Source organism: Schistocerca serialis, chromosome 1, assembly GCF_023864345.2.
Source record: "Schistocerca serialis cubense isolate TAMUIC-IGC-003099 chromosome 1, iqSchSeri2.2, whole genome shotgun sequence".
Taxonomy (NCBI): Eukaryota; Metazoa; Arthropoda; class Insecta; order Orthoptera; family Acrididae; genus Schistocerca; species Schistocerca serialis.
The window spans coordinates 899,367,458-899,389,533 of record NC_064638.1 but is presented as its reverse complement, the minus strand read 5'-3'; the positions used below and the strand labels follow the sequence as shown (position 1 = coordinate 899,389,533).

General features: G+C 36.8%; 1 protein-coding gene across 1 annotated transcript in view; it reads left to right on the top strand.

The window, feature by feature from the left end:
- The window catches only part of LOC126444898 (uncharacterized), a 697,169-nt gene extending 690,020 nt beyond the window's left edge, over window positions 1-7,149 (top strand). The window contains exon 22 of the mRNA XM_050090969.1: window positions 6,054-7,149. Within this exon, the coding sequence (XP_049946926.1) occupies window positions 6,054-6,058 (5 nt within the window). The 3' untranslated portion in view covers window positions 6,059-7,149. The remainder of the gene's footprint in view (window positions 1-6,053) is intronic.
- Window positions 7,150-22,076: the final 14,927 nt, after the last annotated feature.

Genomic DNA, 22,076 nt, shown 5'->3' with positions numbered 1-22,076 from the left:
AGATCCAACGGAGAGCAGCGCGCTTCGTTACAGGGCCATTTAGTAATCGCGAAAGCGTTACGGAGATGATAGATAAACTCCAGTGGAAAACTCTGTAGGAGAGACGCTCAGTAGCTCGGTACGGTCTTTTGTTAAAGTTTCGAGAACATACCTTCACCGAAGAGTCAAGCAGTATATTGCTCCCTCCTACGTAAATCCTGCGAAGAGACCATGAGGATAAAATCAGAGAGATTAGAGCCCACACAGAAGCATACCGACAATCCTTCTTTCCACTAACAATACGAGACTGGAATAGAAGGGAGAACCGATAGAGGTACTCAAGGTACCCTCCGCCACACACCGTCACGTTGCTTGCGGAGTATGGATGTAGATGTAGTTGTAGATGTAGATGAAAGGACTTGTTTCCAAACAATAGAGGAGATTCAGAACAATATAACAAGAGTCATGAGAGCCATTCCAGAAAAAGCTTTCCATGAGGCTTTCTGAACGAAGAAATGATGGGGACGGTTTATCGCCAGCAGAGGGGACTATTTTGAGGGGGACAGTGCATAAAATGCTGTGCAGAGATGTTATAGCAGAAGTTCGGTTTTGTTTTGAACCCACCTCGTGTTCCATTCATATGACACAACATTATAGAGTGGAACATATTCATGTAAATAATTTATTAGTCTTAGTTTTAGTGAAACTGATTCATAGCAGATGTCATACAATCCATTCTTTATACAGGTAGGATACGTTGACTGCTGCTTAAATAGTATTAAGAGAAAAAAAAAGTCCATTGGCCAATTGGACTATTCATAGATAGCGCAACAAAGCTCTATTGTACCCTAAGCCTGAGACAAAGTGAGTCAGATTTTTTAACTCTTTACTTCCTGCAAGGAATGTGTTCTCAAAAAGTTATAGCTAAGTGCCATTATTGCATTGCTTTATGTAATGAAAGTAACCTGTTGATAGTAGATCTAATATTCTTATCACCTGAAATTAATCTACTAAATATTCATATAATAAGCTGTCATTAAAGAAGGCTAAATTTTATTGTTGTGAATAAGGCTACATTTTAATGTTGTGAATTCAAACAGATAATTTGACTCATTTATGAGATTTCGTAATAGTAATAGATACAGACAGCTTTGTCCACCTACCTAATGAAGTGGCTATCTGTAGGTAAAGCGTAGGTATACTCTGGAACACACAACAAAAAAACGGAATTTTACAAAGCTTTCATCATAATTATCTAATGTAAGTGCTAATGTTACATTTTGTGTATTTGATTATGTCTGCATTTGTTACCTAATACTAATCAGTCTATCTGAAAAACAATAGCTCTTTTATATGAAAGCAAAGAAATTCATTGGTGGTGTATTAAAATAAAGCTAATTGGTGAAACATTAACTGATGAGATTTTAACGAATCTTAAGAGGGTGAAACGAGAAATAGAAAGCTATCAAATGTCAAAAAATAATGGCTAACCAAAGAGTTAGTTAGGGGATGCATACCTAATATTTGTGTGGAAAATTAATTTACATTTCATTTTTGCGAAATAAAAAATATTGCCATTTAAGAACCACAACCTTAGTGATATTTCAGTCAATAAAATTCTTCTGAGTTTGAGGCCACATTGTCAGAGAAATGAATAGCGAAGCAAGGAACACCTTCCTGTTGCCATATGTACAAGTGGTTACTGAACGTCTGGGCAAAATTCTCCGTCGGGCAGAAATTAAGCCGATTTTTCGTAGTAAGAACAAAATAAAAGATGTTCTGGGCTCGACAAAAGATACAATTGACAAGTTTCATGCCACTGGGGTTTATGAAATCGGGTGCGAATGTGGACGGTGTATGTAGGTGAGACTGAGCGTCCAATAAGCACAAGGTTATCAGAACACGAAAGCTATATACGTCTCAAATAACACGACAAATCAGCTTTGGCAGAAAACCAGGGACAGTGAAGGATGATGATCGAATTTAGACAGGCCCGCATACTGGCGAAACAGCCGTTTAGTTTCAGGAGGAAGATTAGCGAGGCTATAGAAATAACCAGGCTACCCAACAACATGAATAGACAAGACGGGTACCGACTTCCAGCGCCTCAGCTGCCAACGGTAACAGCGGAATGAAAGCTCTCGCAAAGCTACAGGCGCGCTGCAGGCCACAGCGGCGGAGGGTACACAGAGTTCTGACGCGCCCTCGTCGCTACTAGGCAGTTAGTAAACAACGCTACGCTGCAGTCGCCGCTCAGTTTCCTATTCGCCGATTTCCGCCAATGGCAAGCAATAAAGAACACTCCATTGGAAGACCCCAATTTCCGCAAATGACAACACGCAATGCAACGACCAATAAAAGAATACCTAACACCCTTCCTCCTCATCCTCATATCCAACGACATCATTCCTCCATAGTATATAAGCAAACAAATTAGTGCTAATTCAGCAGTAACAATACACCCTGATGAAAGCATCCTGCAGTAGTCGGAATTTTATAGCTGACAATGCGGCCTCAAACCCAAAAGAATTTTATTGACTGTGACAACGTCCGCAGAAGCCTACATTTACACTTAATGATGAAATCACTTCCTCCCATAAAATACCATAGGAGTCCACTGTTATCAATTGTGTTCTTAACTGGCAGAACGACCTTGATTTATTTTAAAATTATCTCACAAAAGACTGTTACAAACCTACTTTCACACATGACAAACAAGGACATATGGCAACAGAATTTACTGAAGCTTATTCAAAGGCGTTCACAACTATAAATAATGGGTAATACGGCTATTCCAACTCCTTGCTTTCTTCTATAATCACTTTCACAGTTCTCAGAGTATCACTTTCAATAAGAGCCAGTTTATCCATTTGCTTGACTAAAATTCTATGTTTTCTTTATCATGGATGATAATTTTGTGTAGGCTAATGGAGCAATACCTTTTTTAAGTTTTCAGGCTTCTTTCACGTGATGTAAAAGCAATTAGAGCATTATTCCAGTTTTTTGGAATTATCGTGGTTTGTTGACATTGCGAAAATGGCTTTGCAACTTCATCTGCTTGCATTTCTTCCAGGTTTAATCATATACAGGGTGGTCCATTGATAGTGACCGGGCCAAATATCTCACGCAATCAGCGTCAAATGAAAAAAACTACAAATAATGAAACTTGTCTAGCTTGAAGGGGAAGCCAGACGGCGCTATGGTTGGCCCGCTAGATAGCACTGCCATAGGTCAAACGTATATCAACTGCGTTTTTTTAAAAATAGGAACCCCCTTTTTTAATTACATATTCGTGAAGTACGTAAGGAAATATGAATATTGTAGTTGGACCACTTTTTTCGCTTTGTGATAGATGGCACTGTAATAGCCACAAACGTATAAGTACGTGGTATCACGTAACATTCCACCATTTCGGACGGTATTTGCTTCAAAATGCCCAACGGACGTGTGCTAAGTATGCCGGGTAGTTACGTTATTTAAGGAAACAGGAAGTGTTCAGCCACATGTGAAACGTCAACCACGACCTGCAACAAATGATGATGCCAAAGTAGGCGTTTTAGCTGCTGTCGCGGCTGATCCGCACATCAGTAGCAGACAAATTGCGCGAGAATTTGGAATCTCAAAAACGTCGGTGTTGTGAATGCTACATCAACATCGATTGCAGCAGTACCATATTTCTATGCACCAGTAATTGCATGGCGACGACTTTGAACGTCGTGTACAGTTCTGCCACTGGGCACAAGAGAAATTTCGGGACGATGACAGATTTTTTGCACGCGTTCTATTTAGCGACGAAGCGTCATTCACCAACAGCGGTAACGTAAACCGACATAATATCGTGTATAACTTCCCGGATCCTCCCGAAACCATCTCAAGATGAACCTGAAAATGTTCGATAACCGGTTCATGTAATAAAGTATTATTATTCAAAAAAAGTGACTGGTTGCAGTTGTGTATAAATTATTTACATTCAATATACAGTCACGGTTCTAAAATATCCGTAATGGATAAGCATAATAATATGCACTATTGGGCAACGGAAAATCCGCGATGGCTGCGACAAGTGGAACATCAGCGACCTTGGCGGGTTAATGTATGGTGCGGCATTATGGAAGGAAGGATAATTGGCCCCCATTTTATCGATGGCAATCTAAATCGTGCAATGTATGCTGATCTCCTACGTAATGTTCTACCGATGTTACTACAAGATGTTTCATGGCATCACAGAATGGCGATATACTTCCAACATGATGGATGTCCGGCACACAGCTCGCGTTCGGTTGAAGCGGTATTGAATAGCACATTTCATGACAGGTGGATTGGTCGTCGAAGCACCATAACATGGCCCGCACGTTCACCGGATCTGATGTCCCCGGATTTCTTTCTGTGGGGAAAGATGAAGAATATTTGCTATCGTGATCCACCGACAACGCCTGACAACATGCGTCAGGGCATTGTCAATGCATGTGCGAACATTACGGAAGGCGAACTACTCGCTGTTGAGAGGAATGTCGTTACACGTATTGCCAAATGCATTGAGGTTGACGGACATCATTTTGAGCATTTATTGCATTAATGTGGTATTTACAGGTAATCACGAGTTCTCAGAAATGATAAGTTCACGAAGGTACATGTATCACATTGGAACAACCGAAATAAAATGTTCAAACGTACCTACGTTCTGTACTTTAATTTAAAAAATCTACCTGTTACCAACTGTTCGTCTAAAATTGTGAGCCATATATTTGTGACTATTACAGCGCCATCTATCGCAAAGCGTAAAAAGTGGTCCAACTAAATCATTCATATTTTTTTACGTACTACACGAATATGTATTAAAAAATGGGGGTTTCTATTTTTTAAAAAACGCAGTTGATACCCATTTGACCTACGGCAGTGCCATCTAGCGGGCCAACCATAGCGCCATCTGGCTTCCCCTTTCAAATTAGACAAGTTTCATTCTTTGTAGTTTCTTCGTTCGACCCTTATTTCGCGAGATATTTGGCCTGGTCACGATAAATGGACCACCCTGTATATTAAAGCACAACCACTTCCTTTAGCCTTTCTTTGTAATACCTGTCTACCTCCTCTGGCATTTCTTATAACATGTCATTATTTTTGTTAGCAACAATGTCTCCCATTCATGTATTGTATACCATTCATTCACTCTGTTATTTGTCACGAAATCCGATACAATGTAATTACTATCAAGTTAACGTTATTTTTTAGTTTGTTTATATCCTTATTGTCTGTGTTTATTCCTTTTTTCCATTTTTAATGTATGTTCTCACATCTTCATGACTGGACTTATAAATCATTGTATTTAATTCTGTTAATTATTTCATATTCTTATTACAATTTTCTCACATTTCTTTCTTTCTTATTTGTTGTCTTTCAATAATTCAATAATGTTTTGCCTTTTATGTTATTTCCATCTTACCAACCTCACATTTTACTATTTGCTTAAGTGCATTTGTCAACGAAGTGTTTGTTTATGTCTGATTAACCATTATTTTCTGTAAATGCTTAATTTGTCGCCAATATCCTGTATCATTAAATACGTTCTCATTACTGTGTCTCGTAAACAATGAGGCCATGTTTGACAGAACTGCCATAAAATCTTAAAAGGTTCATATTTGTGATATTCCCTTCCCTCTTGAAGAGAATTAATAACTGATTCATTTTAAAATTGTATATTTGACACAGCCACAAACAGTTTATATTATTGTACATTAAATAGTTCATGTATGTGAAATACTTATTTTTAACAATTAAATTTTTATCTGCTCTTTTTCCAGTATCTATTCATGAAGTACACAGTGTCTTGATTTTAAAAATTAGTCAATAAATTCGATTCTGTATATTGAAATTCTAATTGGAAAAGCTGTTACAATGGAAATTCACACTCAATGTAGGAGGTTCCTCCTTGTAATTGTGAATCACAGCTACTGAATTTATGAAAGATTGAAATATTATTCTTAGATTATGTTAATCAAATATGACCATGTCTGTAACTGTAAATCCATTCATTCTTTGTGGAACTGAACAAAGTCTTCTGGTATCACTCTTTGCAGGTTGAAGCTAAGAAAATGAGGAATATCCACACTTCATCATCACCTATTGCTCTGGTCTCCAACGAAATATTAAAAATTGTATTGTGCTTGTGATTGTTTGTGAGAACCAAAAGTTCTGTGTTTGTCCTTGGGTTTCAAAGTGTGATACATTCTGAGTAAATAATTTGCTATAAAATTTCATATTTTGTCAATTTATAGTGTTCATATCTTACAGGATTTTTTGTTGAATTGATAATATGAGACATTACAGAAGATTTATATAGTTTTAATGACTGTGACAGAGTGTTCTCCAATTATGGCACATGTATGATCTGATTGTCCAACATAGCTAGAATATTTGTATGCTTCTGAGTGTGAACTGAGACAATGAACTCACATCTCACTGTTTTTACTCCATCATTGAAATGGAAGCATTAAGTGGGATAGGATTAGAATTTGTAAAATATTTGTTTGCAGGACTGTTTAAGTGCACTTGTCTTACTTTTATGTTACTATTTAAAGGAAAATATCTTTATAATGTAATAACAATGTTTAGGTCTATTTGTTGTATTTGTAGTTGTTCAGATCAGTTCCCTTTATACAGAACTTAGCAACATAAGACTTTCAGGTTTCCAAATGCTTTTAATTTTTCAGAAAGATTTTCTAGCTGTATAGGTATCTCATAGATGTGGTTGGTGTAAGTAATTTAGGATTTTCTACATGAGAAATTTAGGTGTTTGCCATGAAATTGCAGTGATAGAGTCAACTAGGATACTTCATTAGATGGATACAGAACATGAGATTGAGATGTATTGAATGTGAGAAGTGACCTGAGCATAGTTTTTGTGCTCACTGCTTGCCATAAGAAGTGGGTACAAATTTGTTCGATTCTAAAAATGAAGACTGTTTGTAGAAAGGCTAACTGTGGCCATAACCAGAAAAAGAATGGTTAAATAATTGCTATTGAGTCTAACAAAGAATTATCTCATTTCTTGGTTTTGTAAGCATGTAGAAAGAATGGCATTAATCCTATCAACAACAGAAGATGGAACCAATACGTAGTAAATGCCAAGTATATCCATGGTCATTCAAAAATGCAAATTGCCCCAACTCACTCATGTCACTTAAACTGATATTATTCTAAAACTTGTGGAAGTTTCAAAAGAGTTCATTATTCCTGTTATGGAATCTATTTCTCAGTTTATCGTACATAAATCTTGGTATGAACATCATGACTACCAATGCTGTGATTATATGATAAATGCTTGTAGTAAAAGGCAGTCACATTCAGAAACTTATAATGAAGTTATTAATACTAGATCTTACTTGTTACCAACATATTTCATATTTCATAGGTGCTGTTTTACATTACACTATCAGTGCTTCATTATCAAACAGACAACTTCACACTACCTTGTCTGGATTGCATAAAAGTCCTTACCACATATTTTATTTTTTGTCTTACATTTTGTTTCCTATGTTGATGGAAGGTACTGAAGATTGCACTGAAACAGCAGTGCTGCCTCAAACAGAAGTTTCAATGGTTATTTTAATCCATCAGTTTGGCCCAACATGAGTTATATGATCTTCATCTGTGCTGCCTAAGATTCACTGTACAGAGCTGCATTGTCATACATTTCGTTACATTGAACTGCAGATGGTATTTTTGTAGCTATTTCACTGTTGATTCATTTTGACAAAAGTGAAATACACTTCACAAAAAATTTAAATCTTTAATTACTGCAGATAAATTTGTTTGTAGTAGAGTCCAGAATTATCTACTCTAAATAAGATAGTTATGGAAAATTGTAACATCTTCATAATTGTGGATGAAAACGTAAGTATATGGTCATGAGAAAGCAAGCTCTCATGCAATTGTTCTGAAACAAGTTTTTTTAATTGATATAGGGATAAATTTTTGGAATTTTTGGTTTTGTAAATTCCATAGTACTTATGTTACAAATATGTAAAATTTAATTGACAAGTGCTGTAATGCAAACATACGATTTAATATATTAAAAAATTTACGTTTTTTGTCCCAGTCCATCAGTAGATCAAAAAACTTTATATTATTCAAAAATACTCATGTTATTTTCGATGAAAATATGTCTTACGTGTCTTTAAACTTTATGTTCATTTCTTATAACTTCTCATATTACATCACAGGTAAAAAGACTAAAGATACTGAGAAAGAGGTTAATTATGCACTAATTTGGTTAATTACACAATAATTTTAATCAACTTCAAGTTGCTATTGTAATGAGGTTGAAAAACTTTGATAAAAGGAAGAGAGATTTACATTTATGAAGCTTTTACGTAAATATTTTATATGTATTAGGTTATGAATTTTCCTTGAAATTTCTTCAGTTAGGAATAGATATGTTGTGGTCAAAATAATGACGTTGTATGTATCATTAGCCTAATACAACATGGTAGCAAGTCCAAAGGATTTCCACTATTAATGGAATTAGTGGTGTTTATTATGGCATGGACATATCAGGCTACAAATGCAGTATCCCTTCATGAGGTTGATCAAGAAGGCAGAAACGTAGTTAAAGCGACATTCTGTACTAGGGATCAAGCAATACAGTGACTCTTCATGCAGTATTCATGGTATCTATGCATTGCCTGACACTAATTCTCTATGTTTTGTGGTAGCTCTATCACGTTACACAATTTAAAAATATCATTGCCAACACTGACTTAAGTTTGTCTCAGTAAAAATCAGCACACAAATATCTGAGGACACACTAAATAATGTAACCAATAGTCAGATAGGTGATAGAAAGAAAGATATTTGTGTGGATTTCCTTTGATGTTGCTACTTTGTAACCAAGAAGTCAGCACTTCATAGAAGAAGTTATAACAACAGATGCCGATGAACCAGAAATAACCTTGCTTAGAAGGAACAGTACAAACAAATTTGCATTTAATATTCGTAGTTCTGTTTGGGTACCAATGCTTGATACACTTCAAAACGTTGATTCATCTGATATTGACCGTCAGTGAAGATTTTCATTTCCTGATTTGTACATCAGTCATATTTCATAGGCTGATGCATTTTTGCTGCAATGTAAAATTTGTGTAGGTTTATGATGGGAACATTATTTCCCAATAAGACAAGTTAAAATAAAACAGTTTTGTACCAGGCTATTTACATCAGATTGAGTGTCCCATTCAGTCTCTTGAAGAAAAATCTTAATATTAAAGTAATAGTTTGGAATAAAAAGATATTGCTGAGAAGATTGACAGGTGTTGTGTTGGATGGTATTGTCTAAACTTCCCAATATTTCATGAGGTAATGGCTCATCATGTTCAGGTACAATGTCGCTTGCTTTTGAGGCTTACCTGTTTATGGATCAGTGGGCGGGGATATTACGTTATCATAGAGGACGTCAAAATCAAGAGTCCCATATGGGACATCATAGGAAAGCCCAGCCATGAGCTTCGGACCCCAGCATACATGCGCATTCGATGTGTTGTCAGCCGGTGTAGCTGTTCTGCTTTTCGTTCCCCATCTGTGCTAACTCACTGCATTCGAATTTCTGTGGCATATGATGCATCAGTGCCATCAATTCTGGTTCCCATGATTTGCTGTATGTAAATCTCGTGTCTCTCTTAGTTAAATTGTTAGCTGTACATTGTGTATATAGGCGACATAAAAATGAAAAAGCTTGCATACTTTGCCTACTTTCATTCCATAATGTCATATGGTATAATATTTTGGGGTAACTCTTCAAGTCAAAAAAAGTTTTCAGTGTCCAAAAGCATGTAATATGTATTATTTGTGGAGTAATTTCATGGACGTCCTGTAGAAACCTCTTCAAAGAACTGGGTATACTAACTACCGTCCCTCAGTATATTTACTCCTTAGTGAAATTTGTCCTAAATAATATATCTATTTTTCCAACAAACAGCTCAGTTCATACATACAATGCCAGGAAAAAAATGATCTGCACAAGGACTTTAAAGCACTTACTTTAGTTCAAAAAGGGGTCCACTATTCTGGAACACTCATCTTCAATAATTTGCCAGTAAACATAAAAAATTTAGTTACAGATAAGGATCAGTTTAAAAGAAGCCTGAAAGACTTCCTAGTGGTCAACTCCTTCTACTCCATGGACGATTATTTTAATAGAAACAAATGATGTATTGTATATACTCATACTATTAGTATTGTTATTTCAGCTTAAAAATGATGTATTGTATATACTCTTACTATTAGTATTGTTATTTCAGCTTTAAAAAAAGTGACATGTTCCACATCCACGAGGATCTCCTCAGTACAGATCTATGTAACGAAAAACTAATCTAATCCAATCCAATCTAATCTAAGTTTACTGAACCGTGGACCTAGAAACGACAGAGAGGCTTCGTCCTGCTGTAGCCACAATGGTCCACAACTTCACAACAGGCTACAGCAGTCCACCACCCTGCTGCTGACCCGCACCGAACCCAGGGTTATTGTGCTGTTCGGCCCCCAGTGGACCCCCCTGGGAGCATCTCATACCAAATGAGTGAAACCTCAAACGTTTGTGTGGTAGAGTAATTATGGTGTACACTTACGTGGAGACAGTGTTTGAGCAGCAGTCGCCAACATAGTGTAACTGAGGTAGAATAAGGGGGAAGCACCCCGCATTCGCCGAGGCAGATGGAAAACCACCTTAAGGGGGCTAGGACGTCAAATGGGCCGACTTGGTGCAGGAGAGGCACCACAGGACATTTTAATTTCCACTGTCTACACTTTTACAAATAAATTCATAAAACTTTGCCCGCTTGACCAGAAAGGATTCAGGATTCTCACTCATAGGAGTGGGAGTTCAAAAACATAATAAAGTAATTTTTTTTTCATGTGAAATTTCCGGCCAGACTGTGCATGGTTTTTAAGAGGGGTAGGACGTCAAATGAGCTGACTCGGAGCAGGAGAGGCACCACAGGACATTTTAATTTACACTTTCTATACTTTTACAAATAAATTCATAAAACTTTGACAGCATGCTCACGAAGGATTCAGCTTCACATTCATAGCAGTTGAAGTTCAAAAACATAACAAAATAAATGTTTTTGTATGTGAAACTTCATCATTTTTTACTTACTATTGGCTGCATTTTTTGCTATAGGTACAGTTTTCTTCATAAGTGGCAAAGATCTTTCGATGAATTTTTCACACCATACAAACCATACTTACAGGTATGAAACCCTAGAATTTATTTAAGTTATGAAAAAATGAATGAGCTGTTACATTTTAAACTTCATGTTTAGAAAAAACTCAAATTTTATAATTAATTATCTCAATTTTACCACAGTTTAAAATAGATTTGGAAAATTCTTGAGTTTCATACACCTGTAAGTATGGTTTGTATGGTGTGAAAAATTCATCGAAGAATCTCTTTTGCTTATGAAGAAAAGTGTCCCTATAGCAACAAATACAGCCAATAGTAAGTGAAAAAATGATGAAGTTTCACATATAAAAAAACATTTATTTTGTTATGTTTTTGAACTTCAACTGCTATGAGTGTGAAGCTGAATCCTTCGTGGGCATGCTGTCAAAGTTTTATGAATTTATTTGTAAAAGTATAGAAAATGGAAATTAAAACGTCCTGTGGTACCTCTCCTTCTCCGAGTCAGCACGTTTGACGTCCTACTCCCCTTAAAACCATTCACAGTCTCGCCGGAACACCTCACCTTGACACAAATCCGCTGGGCATATTCGTGCCTGGCACCAACAAGTCTTCCCACTCGGGAAGCAGCGCGCTAGACTGTGTGGCTAGCCAGGTGAGCTTTAGTTATACATACTCGACTGCTTCTTTAATGATGGAGTCACAGTACGTGGAGGCATTTGGTATCACCATTTTCATTCTGTGTCCTGTATCAAAAGCGATTGCATCTGCCTTTAGCAGGGTGCACATCTGATCAATACTAACATTTCCAACACTGTCACATGCTTCTATGTATTCCCGCTCTCGCGAGACAAAGGTCGTCTTTGATAGGAGGCACCTTCATTTGCATTTGTGCTGGGGGCCGAAACGTATTGAATGGTGAAAGGTGGCTACACTGAGCCACAGCGCCAGAGATTGCGCCAGAGAGTATTATTCAGCCGCCTCCACTGGCAGTTCTTGTCGAGAAGTCGTGGTGGAGAGTGCTTGTCGAGATGTGGCAGTAGTCAGTGCTTATCGAGATGCGGTAGTAGTGAGTCGGTGTTGAGACGTTGTAGTAGGGAGTGCTTGTTCCATGTTTTATGCAGTTGTTTAATGGGCTAGACAGCAGATGTTGTTCGAATGGAGATATTGTAACGATCAGAGTGCTTTTCGTCAATATATATGAAGGTAAAAGAATTCCCTTTTTTTTATTATTTCAGTGTCTTAAATAATGCGTCATTACAGGTTCAGTCAACAAAGCATCTGGCTTGTGTTCTTGTATTAGAGTGTAATTCTGGTTTCCTTACGCAATTATAGTATTTCTATTTTTTTTAATTACTTCAATATAAATGGTATTTAAAATTTCTTGTCTTATTGAAGAAGAACCGTGCCAAATGTGTTCGTTGAATCATACTTCCACACACAGAACAGTTACATTTGTGCTTTGGTTTTGTACGTTTTATAGTTGCTGGGGACTTAATTAATTAATTGTGTTAACGGAAATTTTATTTCATTCTTTGTTGTTATTCTATGGAGTCAGATTGCGTACTAAAACTAATCAGGGCCAACCGTTTACGAGACCTCGTAATCTGACAGACAACTACTAAAAATTAAAAGTATTTGCATTTCATATTTATATAATTAAGCCCCCATGCACGTGGCGACCGCTGCTTCGGATCGTCCCTTGGAATTATTCTGATTGTAAAAATAACAGACAGTAGTATTGTTGTAGTAATTTGTAGTTTAGTAATTGTAGTCTATATTGCATGTGTAGATTTGGTAATTGTTATGGTATTTTTTTTGCAGAATTTAGTTTTTGTTGTCTTGTATACGGGTTTGACAATTTTGTGCAATGATGAAGATTTCAATTGTTCGTTAATCGTGTTTGAGGGAAGCATTTCGTGTGAATGGTATTGTTGGAGATAAAGAGTCATTGTGTGTAATTTTCGTACAGTGACGAGTTTTGTATGTTTTGTAAATGATTACGCGATCGATGAAAAAGGCAAAATGATGAATAGTGAGAATGACGAAATTGTTAACATGGCGAACTCGCCAACACAGTAGAACAGGATAATGAATAATGGAGTTGAAAACAATTTATAAGCAAGGAAAATAGTCCAGAACCAGTTCAAAATTTTTCACAATCAAAAAAAATTTTAGAATACGTGGTTAACGACAGAAGATATGGAGCAGTTGATGGGTGCAATATTAAATCTGGGATCACAGTTGGGATCTAAATTTAAAACAGAGATGGAAACAATGGAAACACGGTTAAGCTCATGAATAAGGACATGTTTCAAAAACATGAATGATGAATCAAAGAAAGAAATTAGAGAAGAATTACAACCGATTTTGAATGCTCATAATAATAGTTTAATTTCAACAGAAATTAGACAAGAGGAACAGGACAGAGAACAGGAAGAAAAAGATCGCGTGATAGTACAGAAGTTTTCAGAGTTAAGTTTACAACGTGCACACGATAAGGAAGAAATATTTGAAAGAATCGAGGAATCAGTACCAAATGACAGGACAAATAACTTAACGCAACAGTATGAACAGTTAACTACTAAATGTGACAATACCGAAACCCGAGTCGCGACATTTAAGGAAGATGTAAATAAACAGAAAGAAAAAATACGTTACTCATCGGAAAGAGTTGAGGAGATTTCAGATAAACTGACAAGTCTTAGTTTAAATGGGGACAGAGATTCAGATGATACAGCTCCATTGCCATGTGCAGAAACTGAAGAGTACCAGAACATAAATAAGCATGTTGAAAATCAGGGAAAATTTAATGAACGCGTCAAAAGGGAATTTGAGGCAGTACGATAGCAAGTCAAACAAATTGAAGGCGAAATCGTAGGAAAAGACAGCAGAAGAAATTTAGAATCACAGATAGCAGAGGGCTTTGGAGAAAATAATTTGTTTCATTTACGGGATGCAACAAGAGAGCGCCAGGCGCGTGAACTTGACAATAATCGACATTCGGACTGGAACAGTCGCGGTAGGTCTTTGTCGCCACGAGGAAAAAACTTTGACTATAGACACTTCTTGACTGTTCGGAAATTTAAGATCTTTCGTAATTCTAAGAATGACATACATCCATGTTCATGGTCAGGTCAATTTGCGTACGCACTTCCGCCAAATTGGTCTCTAAAGTCACAAACTGGAAACTATGTGCGGCTATTAATGTCCTCAGGGGATTCACTACACTAAGTGAATATGTGCCGTAGCGTGCATAGGGCCCCGAGCTGTAGTTGTGCTATTTCCCTTTTAGTTTTCTGCACCGCTGCCTACTCTTTTACTATTCTTTGCATCTGTCAAAACAACTCTTCGACTATCAATCTATCTATAGAATCGTTAAAAAATAACCGGATATGACTATTTTACCCAAAAGTGATTTCGGAAATTACCGTTTGGACTTACTGTACCTTCAGCAGCATTCATTCGTAGTTTAAACGAAATTTCACCTGTTTATCTTCGTAACAATATTACTTCATATGTTGACGATATTCTTATTGCTAAACGTTCTTGGACTGAGCATAACAAAATTTTGGATTCATTATTACGTATTTTTGCAAGAGTTGGCATTACAGTGAACTTGGAAAAATCTGAATTTGGTAGTTCTCAGGTGAAATTTCTCGGTCACATTATTTCTACAGAAGGTATTCTTCCTGATCCAGAGAAACTAGACGCTATTCGTAATTATGCTGTTCCTACCATAAAACGTGATGTTCGTAGTTTCCTTGGTGTCTGTAATTTTCTTAGACGCTTTGTTAGATTGGACAATTTGGCCACACCTCGTTTATGTGAACTATCTGGAAAGAACTCTAATTGGTGTTGGGATGAGGAAGCTCAATCAGAATTTCAACAACTTCATGATGCTTTAGTTGCTGCTCCACTTCTTTCACATCCGAATTTATCTAAAGATTTTTGTTTGGCGACGGACTCATCATACAAAGGCCTAGGTGCACATTTATTTCAAGAGATAGAAGATAACGGCGTTGTAGTGCAGAAAACTATTGCCGAACTGTTCTTGCCAAACGCAAATTATGTCAAAAGGCTAAGCCGCCAACTATTTCTCACAGAGCACTGTTGCTTCCTATCATTCTGGCGAAATTAAAGGACATGGCTGCAGTCGACTTGTTCGGTCCAGTGGTTCGTTCTACCAATGGTTTTGCGTACATTTTGGTAGCAGTGGAATTGACATCAAAATATGTGTGTTTTACACCTTTACGCAAAGCAACAGCTCGTTCAGTATCTAACGCTTTCATCAAACATTTTCTTAAAGAAGTGGGTCATGTTGATAAGGTTATATCAGATAATGGATCACAGTTTCGCTCTAAAATTTGGCTTCGTACTCTACGGCGTCGTAAGATTAAACCAATTTTCGTTTCACTTTTTCACCCTCAATCTAACGCTTCAGAGAGATGGATGAAGGAAATCAATAAATTGTGTCGACTTTATTATCATCAGAATCACAGAACGTAGGATCAGTATCTTCATATTTTTCAAAACATTCTGAATGAACTCCCTAATGATTCAACTTCTTTACCGCCTATATTGATATTAAAAAATAAAGCACCGACAAATCGCATTTCTGAAATCGTTCCTTTTCCGCCTTCACGAAAACTGCGGCATTCTGAAGTTGTGAACCTGGCTCTGCAAAATATTGCATCTGCGGCTGCTAGAAGAGAGAAATCAGCTAAACATCCTGGTCGTTTAAAAATCTTGTCAGTTGGTCAGAAGGTGTTAATTAAGTCTCATCGTTTGTCTCTCAAAGGAAAGGGCTTGTGTCGCAAATTTTTTCTGCTTTATAACGGTCCATATAGAGTTCGCAAAATTATTCATGATTACACTGTCGAAGTAGAAACTTTTAAATCTCGGCGCTCTAAGGGAATACATCACATATCGAACGTTAAAATTTTTGTGGAATGACATACTTTTGAGAAACTAACAGCTACATGTAAACATGCAGAGAATACAAGGATACCGCGCTGTGTTTTGGCGGCGGCATATACTCAAAGCAACAGTCAAGTCTGCGCGCCGCACAAGGCAGTCGTTGACCGCAAACAGTGACTTCCTACGTCACGCGTACCTACAGCTGATCGAGCACTCAGTGCGAATGCACTGACAGCCGTAAACAAATACACAGTCTAATTTTTCCGATTAAATTCAGTATAAAGCTATAGTGACTTGATGAATTATGTTATTAACGTTCAGTATTTTTCAGGATACGGTTGTATAAAATATTTAAGAACTTCAGGTAAATTTTGTGCGTGTCCGACGTTAAGACGACTTGCTATCGAGAAAATTTCAGTAAGAATGTAATTTCGAAGAAGAAACTAATATACTAAAAAGGTAACTATTAATTGAGTTTATTTTTCAGGTAACGTATTTCCACTTGGTACGTACTTTAGTCGTAATTTGCTGCTCGCGATTATGTGATTCATACTTTGTGCTAAATTTTATGTTCTATGAATTTACTTGTGAAGCGACGTGCTTGCGTACATTAACTGATTTTGACAATGCTTGATTAATGCACAGGGTTGTTACTTGTATATATTATGCATCGCTTGGCTGCTATGCTTTTTCACTGATGTCATATTTTTTAATTATGTGCCTGCTGTGCTTATTTATTTAAATTATAATTGTCACCTGATAAATTGTGCTGATGTGTTTATGTATGTAGGTTATGCTTTGTGATTTATCTGCTTGCGCCTTCATGTTTACTTATTAAGATTACATATGAACATTTATTTGCTTATGCTGATATGATGCTAATGACCTGTTTATTATGTGAGATATATATTTGCTGCTTTGCGTATGGATTGCATATTTACACATTTCTGTTTTGTTGTCATAAATATACTCTAATTTGGTGTATAGAGATGCTAATATAAGGTGTACGAACATGGAGTTTAGGCATCAGTATGGTGTTAATCATAGATTGTTTGCTTGACAGAGACTCGTTGTAGGAATTGTGCTGCATCCACTTGTTGACATTCTGTTCTCCACTGGTATATTTACTCGCTATTGCATGTTTTGCTTATGCTCAGTGCCTTATATTTTTAAGATAAGAAAATGAACTGCTATAATTCGACGAACGACATTAGTACAAGAAACTTCATAGAAGTCACATGAGCTGGAGGTTTTATGGAAGCTGTGTAAATTTATGCTAATAGGAAGGAAGCTAACGACATGACATACCAAAACTAGGTTTAGACCATTGACAGTTATTACACTGCATTTTTCGTGAGCAATTGAAATAGGAAGTGACACTTGACACAAGAAATACTCCACATGTATGTTTCTGATTTGCCATGATTCTTGAAGTGGTGTACACACTGTGAAATATTACGAGTTATTCACTCAAAGTCTTATGTGATCTTTCATACTACGTACTCGTACTTACTTACTGAGATTTATTCGAACTAAAGGCTGTTAGAGGTCATGTATGCATTTCTTTTGTTTAATGATGGACAAGGTAACCAAAATGTATCTTATAATACATAATGAGTAGAAGATTTGGGTCAGATGGATTACACAGAGGTTGCGTGTGGACACTGTGTCTTCGGATTGCATGGGATGATGAACTGAAGTTTGCATTAGGATTTTATCTGTAATTGTTCGAGGAGACTGACTAGAGGAAAGAGTTGTTATGGAAGTGAAATGATATTGGTAATAAGGTTTATATGTATCGACGTATTGAAGAGGTATTATTGAGGTATTGAGATTGTGTGAAGTTGATGATTATTGGAGTTTTGGTGGGCAAGAGGTACGGTAAATGACATTGATGATAAGGTTTATATGTATCGACGTAAGAGGTATTATTGAAGTATTAAGATTATGTGATGCTGATGATTATTGGAGTTTTGGTGGATAAGAGGCAAAGTAAGTGAGGAGCATATTTTTTTTTTTTTGTTGGTTTATATGGAACAAGGAGGATGAAGATGGCAGACTAGAACACTAAAGTGGAAGGAAGATTGTCTACACGTACACTTTGTTAAATCACTAAGCAGTATATACTTTTTTTGAGAGAGGAAGCATTTGCATATCTTGGCTCACTGACAGTTGTTCAGCAACTGTACATTTGATTTGGCTTGGCAAACATTGGTCTTGACATGATGACTATGACGTTGACTAACTATTAATGACTGTTATACACTGTGCCACTACTACTTGATACACAAGTTGAACATCAAATTTTGACAGAATTGTATTTACACAGTTAACACTATTCAATTACACAGTAGCACTTAATGTGGATGAAAGATGAGTGAGTGTGTTTTGTGTGTTTTCCTTTCCTAATCCCAAATAATTGGTACCGACCTATCTCCTAAATATTATTTTATTTGTTTGTTGTGGCTTGCACTGACACCCATAAATATTATAGGTTTACTGATATTTGTGTATTTGTAATAGTTAATATGACAATTATCTGATATCATTTGTGTGTTTATTATGATTTGTATGTTTAGTGTAAGAGCATTGATAATAATTTTGTAAAAGTAATTGTGTGTGCATTCAAACTATTGTTCATGCCTGAACTGTGTGATTAGTGATAGTGAATATTATGGACTGTTACCTGCACTTGTTCAACATAATGTGTGACACTTAGAAATGTTTAATTTCTGCTGATGTACTGTGTGATTAGTGATAGTGGATATTATGGACCGTTACTTGCACTTTTTGTACATGATTGGTGCCACTAGGACATGTTTAATTTCTGCTGATAAACTCTGATGAACTGTGTGATTAGTGATAGTGAATATTATGGACTACTGTCTGCACTTGTTCAACATTGCTGGGTGCCACTGATGAAACTGTTTCTACTGACATAATGTCACTTGTTGCTGTCTGCACCTGCTCAACATTGCTGGGTGCCACTATTGAAACTGCTTCTACTGAAATGAAGTTACTTATTGGTGTCTGCACCTACTCAACATTGCTGGGTGCCACTAATGGAACTGTTTCTGCTGAATAATGTCACTCGTTGGTGTCTGCACCTGTTCAACATTGATGGGTGTCACTAATGGAACTGCTTGTACTGAAAATGTCACTTGTTGGTGTCTGCACCTGTTCAACAATGCTTGGTGCCACTAGGACATGTTTAATTTCTGCTGATAAACTCTGATGAACAGTGTGCTTAGTGATAGTGAATATTATGGACTGCTGTCTGCACCTGCTCAACATTGCTGGGTGCCACTGATGAAACTGTTTCTACTGACATAATGTCACTTGTTGCTGTCTGCACCTGCTCAACATTGCTGGGTGCCACTGATGAACCTGTTTCTACTGACATAATGTCACTTTTTGGTGTATGCACCTGTTCAACATGGACTGCTTCTACTGAAATTATGTCACTTGTTGGTGTCTGCACCTGTTCAACATTACTGGGTGCCACTGTTAGAACTGTTTCTACTGAAATGATGTTACTTCTTGCTGTCTGTACCTGCTCAACATCACTGGGTGCCACTGATGGACTGCATCTATTGAAATAATGTCACTTGTTGGTGTCTGCACCTGTTCAACATTGCTGGGTGCCACTAATGGAACTGCTTCTGCTGAAAAATGTCACTTGTTGGTGTCTGCACCTGTCCAACATTGCTGGGTGCAACTGATGGAACTGCTTCTATTGAAATGATGTCACTAGTCGGTGTCTGCACCTACTCAACATTGCTGGGTGCCACTGTTGGAACTGTTTCTACTGAAATGATGTTACTTCTTGCTGTTTGCACCTGTGGACCATTGCTGGGTGCTACTGCTGGAACTATCAACTACTTGTTTTTTTGAATCATTGAAAGCATTTTATGTGAACATTTGTATAAAATGATTTTTTGTGTATTGTGTAAACTATTATGTAAAGTCACATGTATGAAAGAATTTGTATTGCTTACTGTATTTTATATATTAGGTTATTGAAAGGTCAGTGCAAAGCCAAAATTTTATCTAATTATGTGATATTTATGTATTAATATTATCTTTTATTTTTGTCTGTATTTTTGTGGACGAATTTGGTGGTATTTTCACCACCAATGCTGGCAAAGATACCATCAAATTCTAGCCCATGGAGGAGGGGCATATGAAAGGTGGCTACACTGAGCCACAGCACCAGAGATTGACAGGCGTCTAAAGCTAGCGAAATGAGGGATGCTCAACTACCGGACCTACCGATAGATGGCTCTAGCGCGTGCCGGCAAGATATCATTGAGTGTCCGCCATATCTGAATTTGGCAAAAAACCGAAGTGTCAAAACACGGATGAAAATGTTTTTCGTTCTGCGCCCTCATAAGTATTTTATATTGGATGTTCTAGATATCTACATATCAATATAATGAAGTGTTTCTAATCAAGCGAGAAAAAACAGTGACAGTTCTGCTATGAAATTCCTAAATTCGAGTGTGTTTTGAAAGTTTGACAAGCTGACCTATAAATTGTTTACTATTTTATGAGTACTTTACTTATTTGCCCGTTTTAAAACACTATTTAAGATTCAATGGAGGTCAACAAATTACCTTACTTGCCGAAGCTTTTAACTACTGGTATAATTCGGAAAATCGAGTGTGGACAACAGTGAAGACGTCTCTTGAAAAAAAGTTGACATCGTGTGCTTAGGGGTATCTTTACTGACAACAGAAATTACAACTGAACTATTAAAGTATTACTTACGTATAAACAGAAAAAATCGTAATTTTTTCTTTATCTGAAGTGATGCATTACCGATCTGCATATATGCTGACACTGTAATTGCAACATGCACTTACGAATTTGGCACTCTCTTTGATCAGTAATTTAAATGCCATGATTTTATTAACGCCTGTACATGACACGGTGTATTTAAACTGAGTGATATGGTAGAAGCACCAGTTTTTAACAGTGCTACAGTCTTTGATACGAGACAAGAAATACATTTAAATGAGATAAACACAAAGCCCAACGTTAAGGCTCCTCTTAAATGCATGACTTGTATCATTTGGAAGTTAAATCTAGTAATAATATTATATTGGACTGATCCATGATGATGTAGGAAGTGAAGGAACTTGTCGAAAATAACCTCGATCACAGTTGTTAATTTTAAGGTTGGGGTGTCTTAAAACTGTAATTTTCCAGTCTGACACCCAAACAATTTTAAAATTGAATTCAAAACATGTCAGTGAGCAAAATTAATTACACTTTGAATTACAACCATAGAATTCTATTTCTGTGAATCTTGGTTCCAGTCTTTGACATGGTGTCAATCACTGGAATGACTGGTTGTCAGTATACGGCCCAAGCAAAAAACAAACCTGAAAGTGAAAGCTGCAGAAGCTGGCCAGACAGGCACCCCAATGGCTGCTACAATCTGTGTGAGACAAGGGTGACATTATATTGCAAATTTAGTGTAAAAAGTTCCATATTGTTTGAATTTGTCCTATACTGACAGGACAATCTACTCCAGTCGATTTTCTTATCTGCAAAAGTACACTAGCCAATACCAGTGGCACAAAGGAAGTGCCACATTACAAACTATCTGGTAATAACAGAAGTATTGGTGGACAATGTACAGTAAATAATATGTAATAACCTGAGAAATTCGAAATTGGTTTGAAGAAATCTGACAGTATTTGGAAAGAGAGTAACATTTTGAAAATAACAAATGATGCAAGTAGAGTTTTCAGTTATGAAAGCTCGCTTAAATTCCCACCCCCCCCCTCCCCCCTCTCTTTTCGATTATCAAGGGAAAAAAATGTGATAACATAAAAGTGTAAGAAAGTTGTGTACAATGTTGGAAATGATGAAAAAGAAAATCTCACTATGCTTCCTCCTCCATGTGAAGAGTATTCCTGTAATAATAGCTAATAGCATACCAAGAACGTAAGGGTGTCACAGTGGAGATTTGTTTTCTGGTACAGACATCTGATAC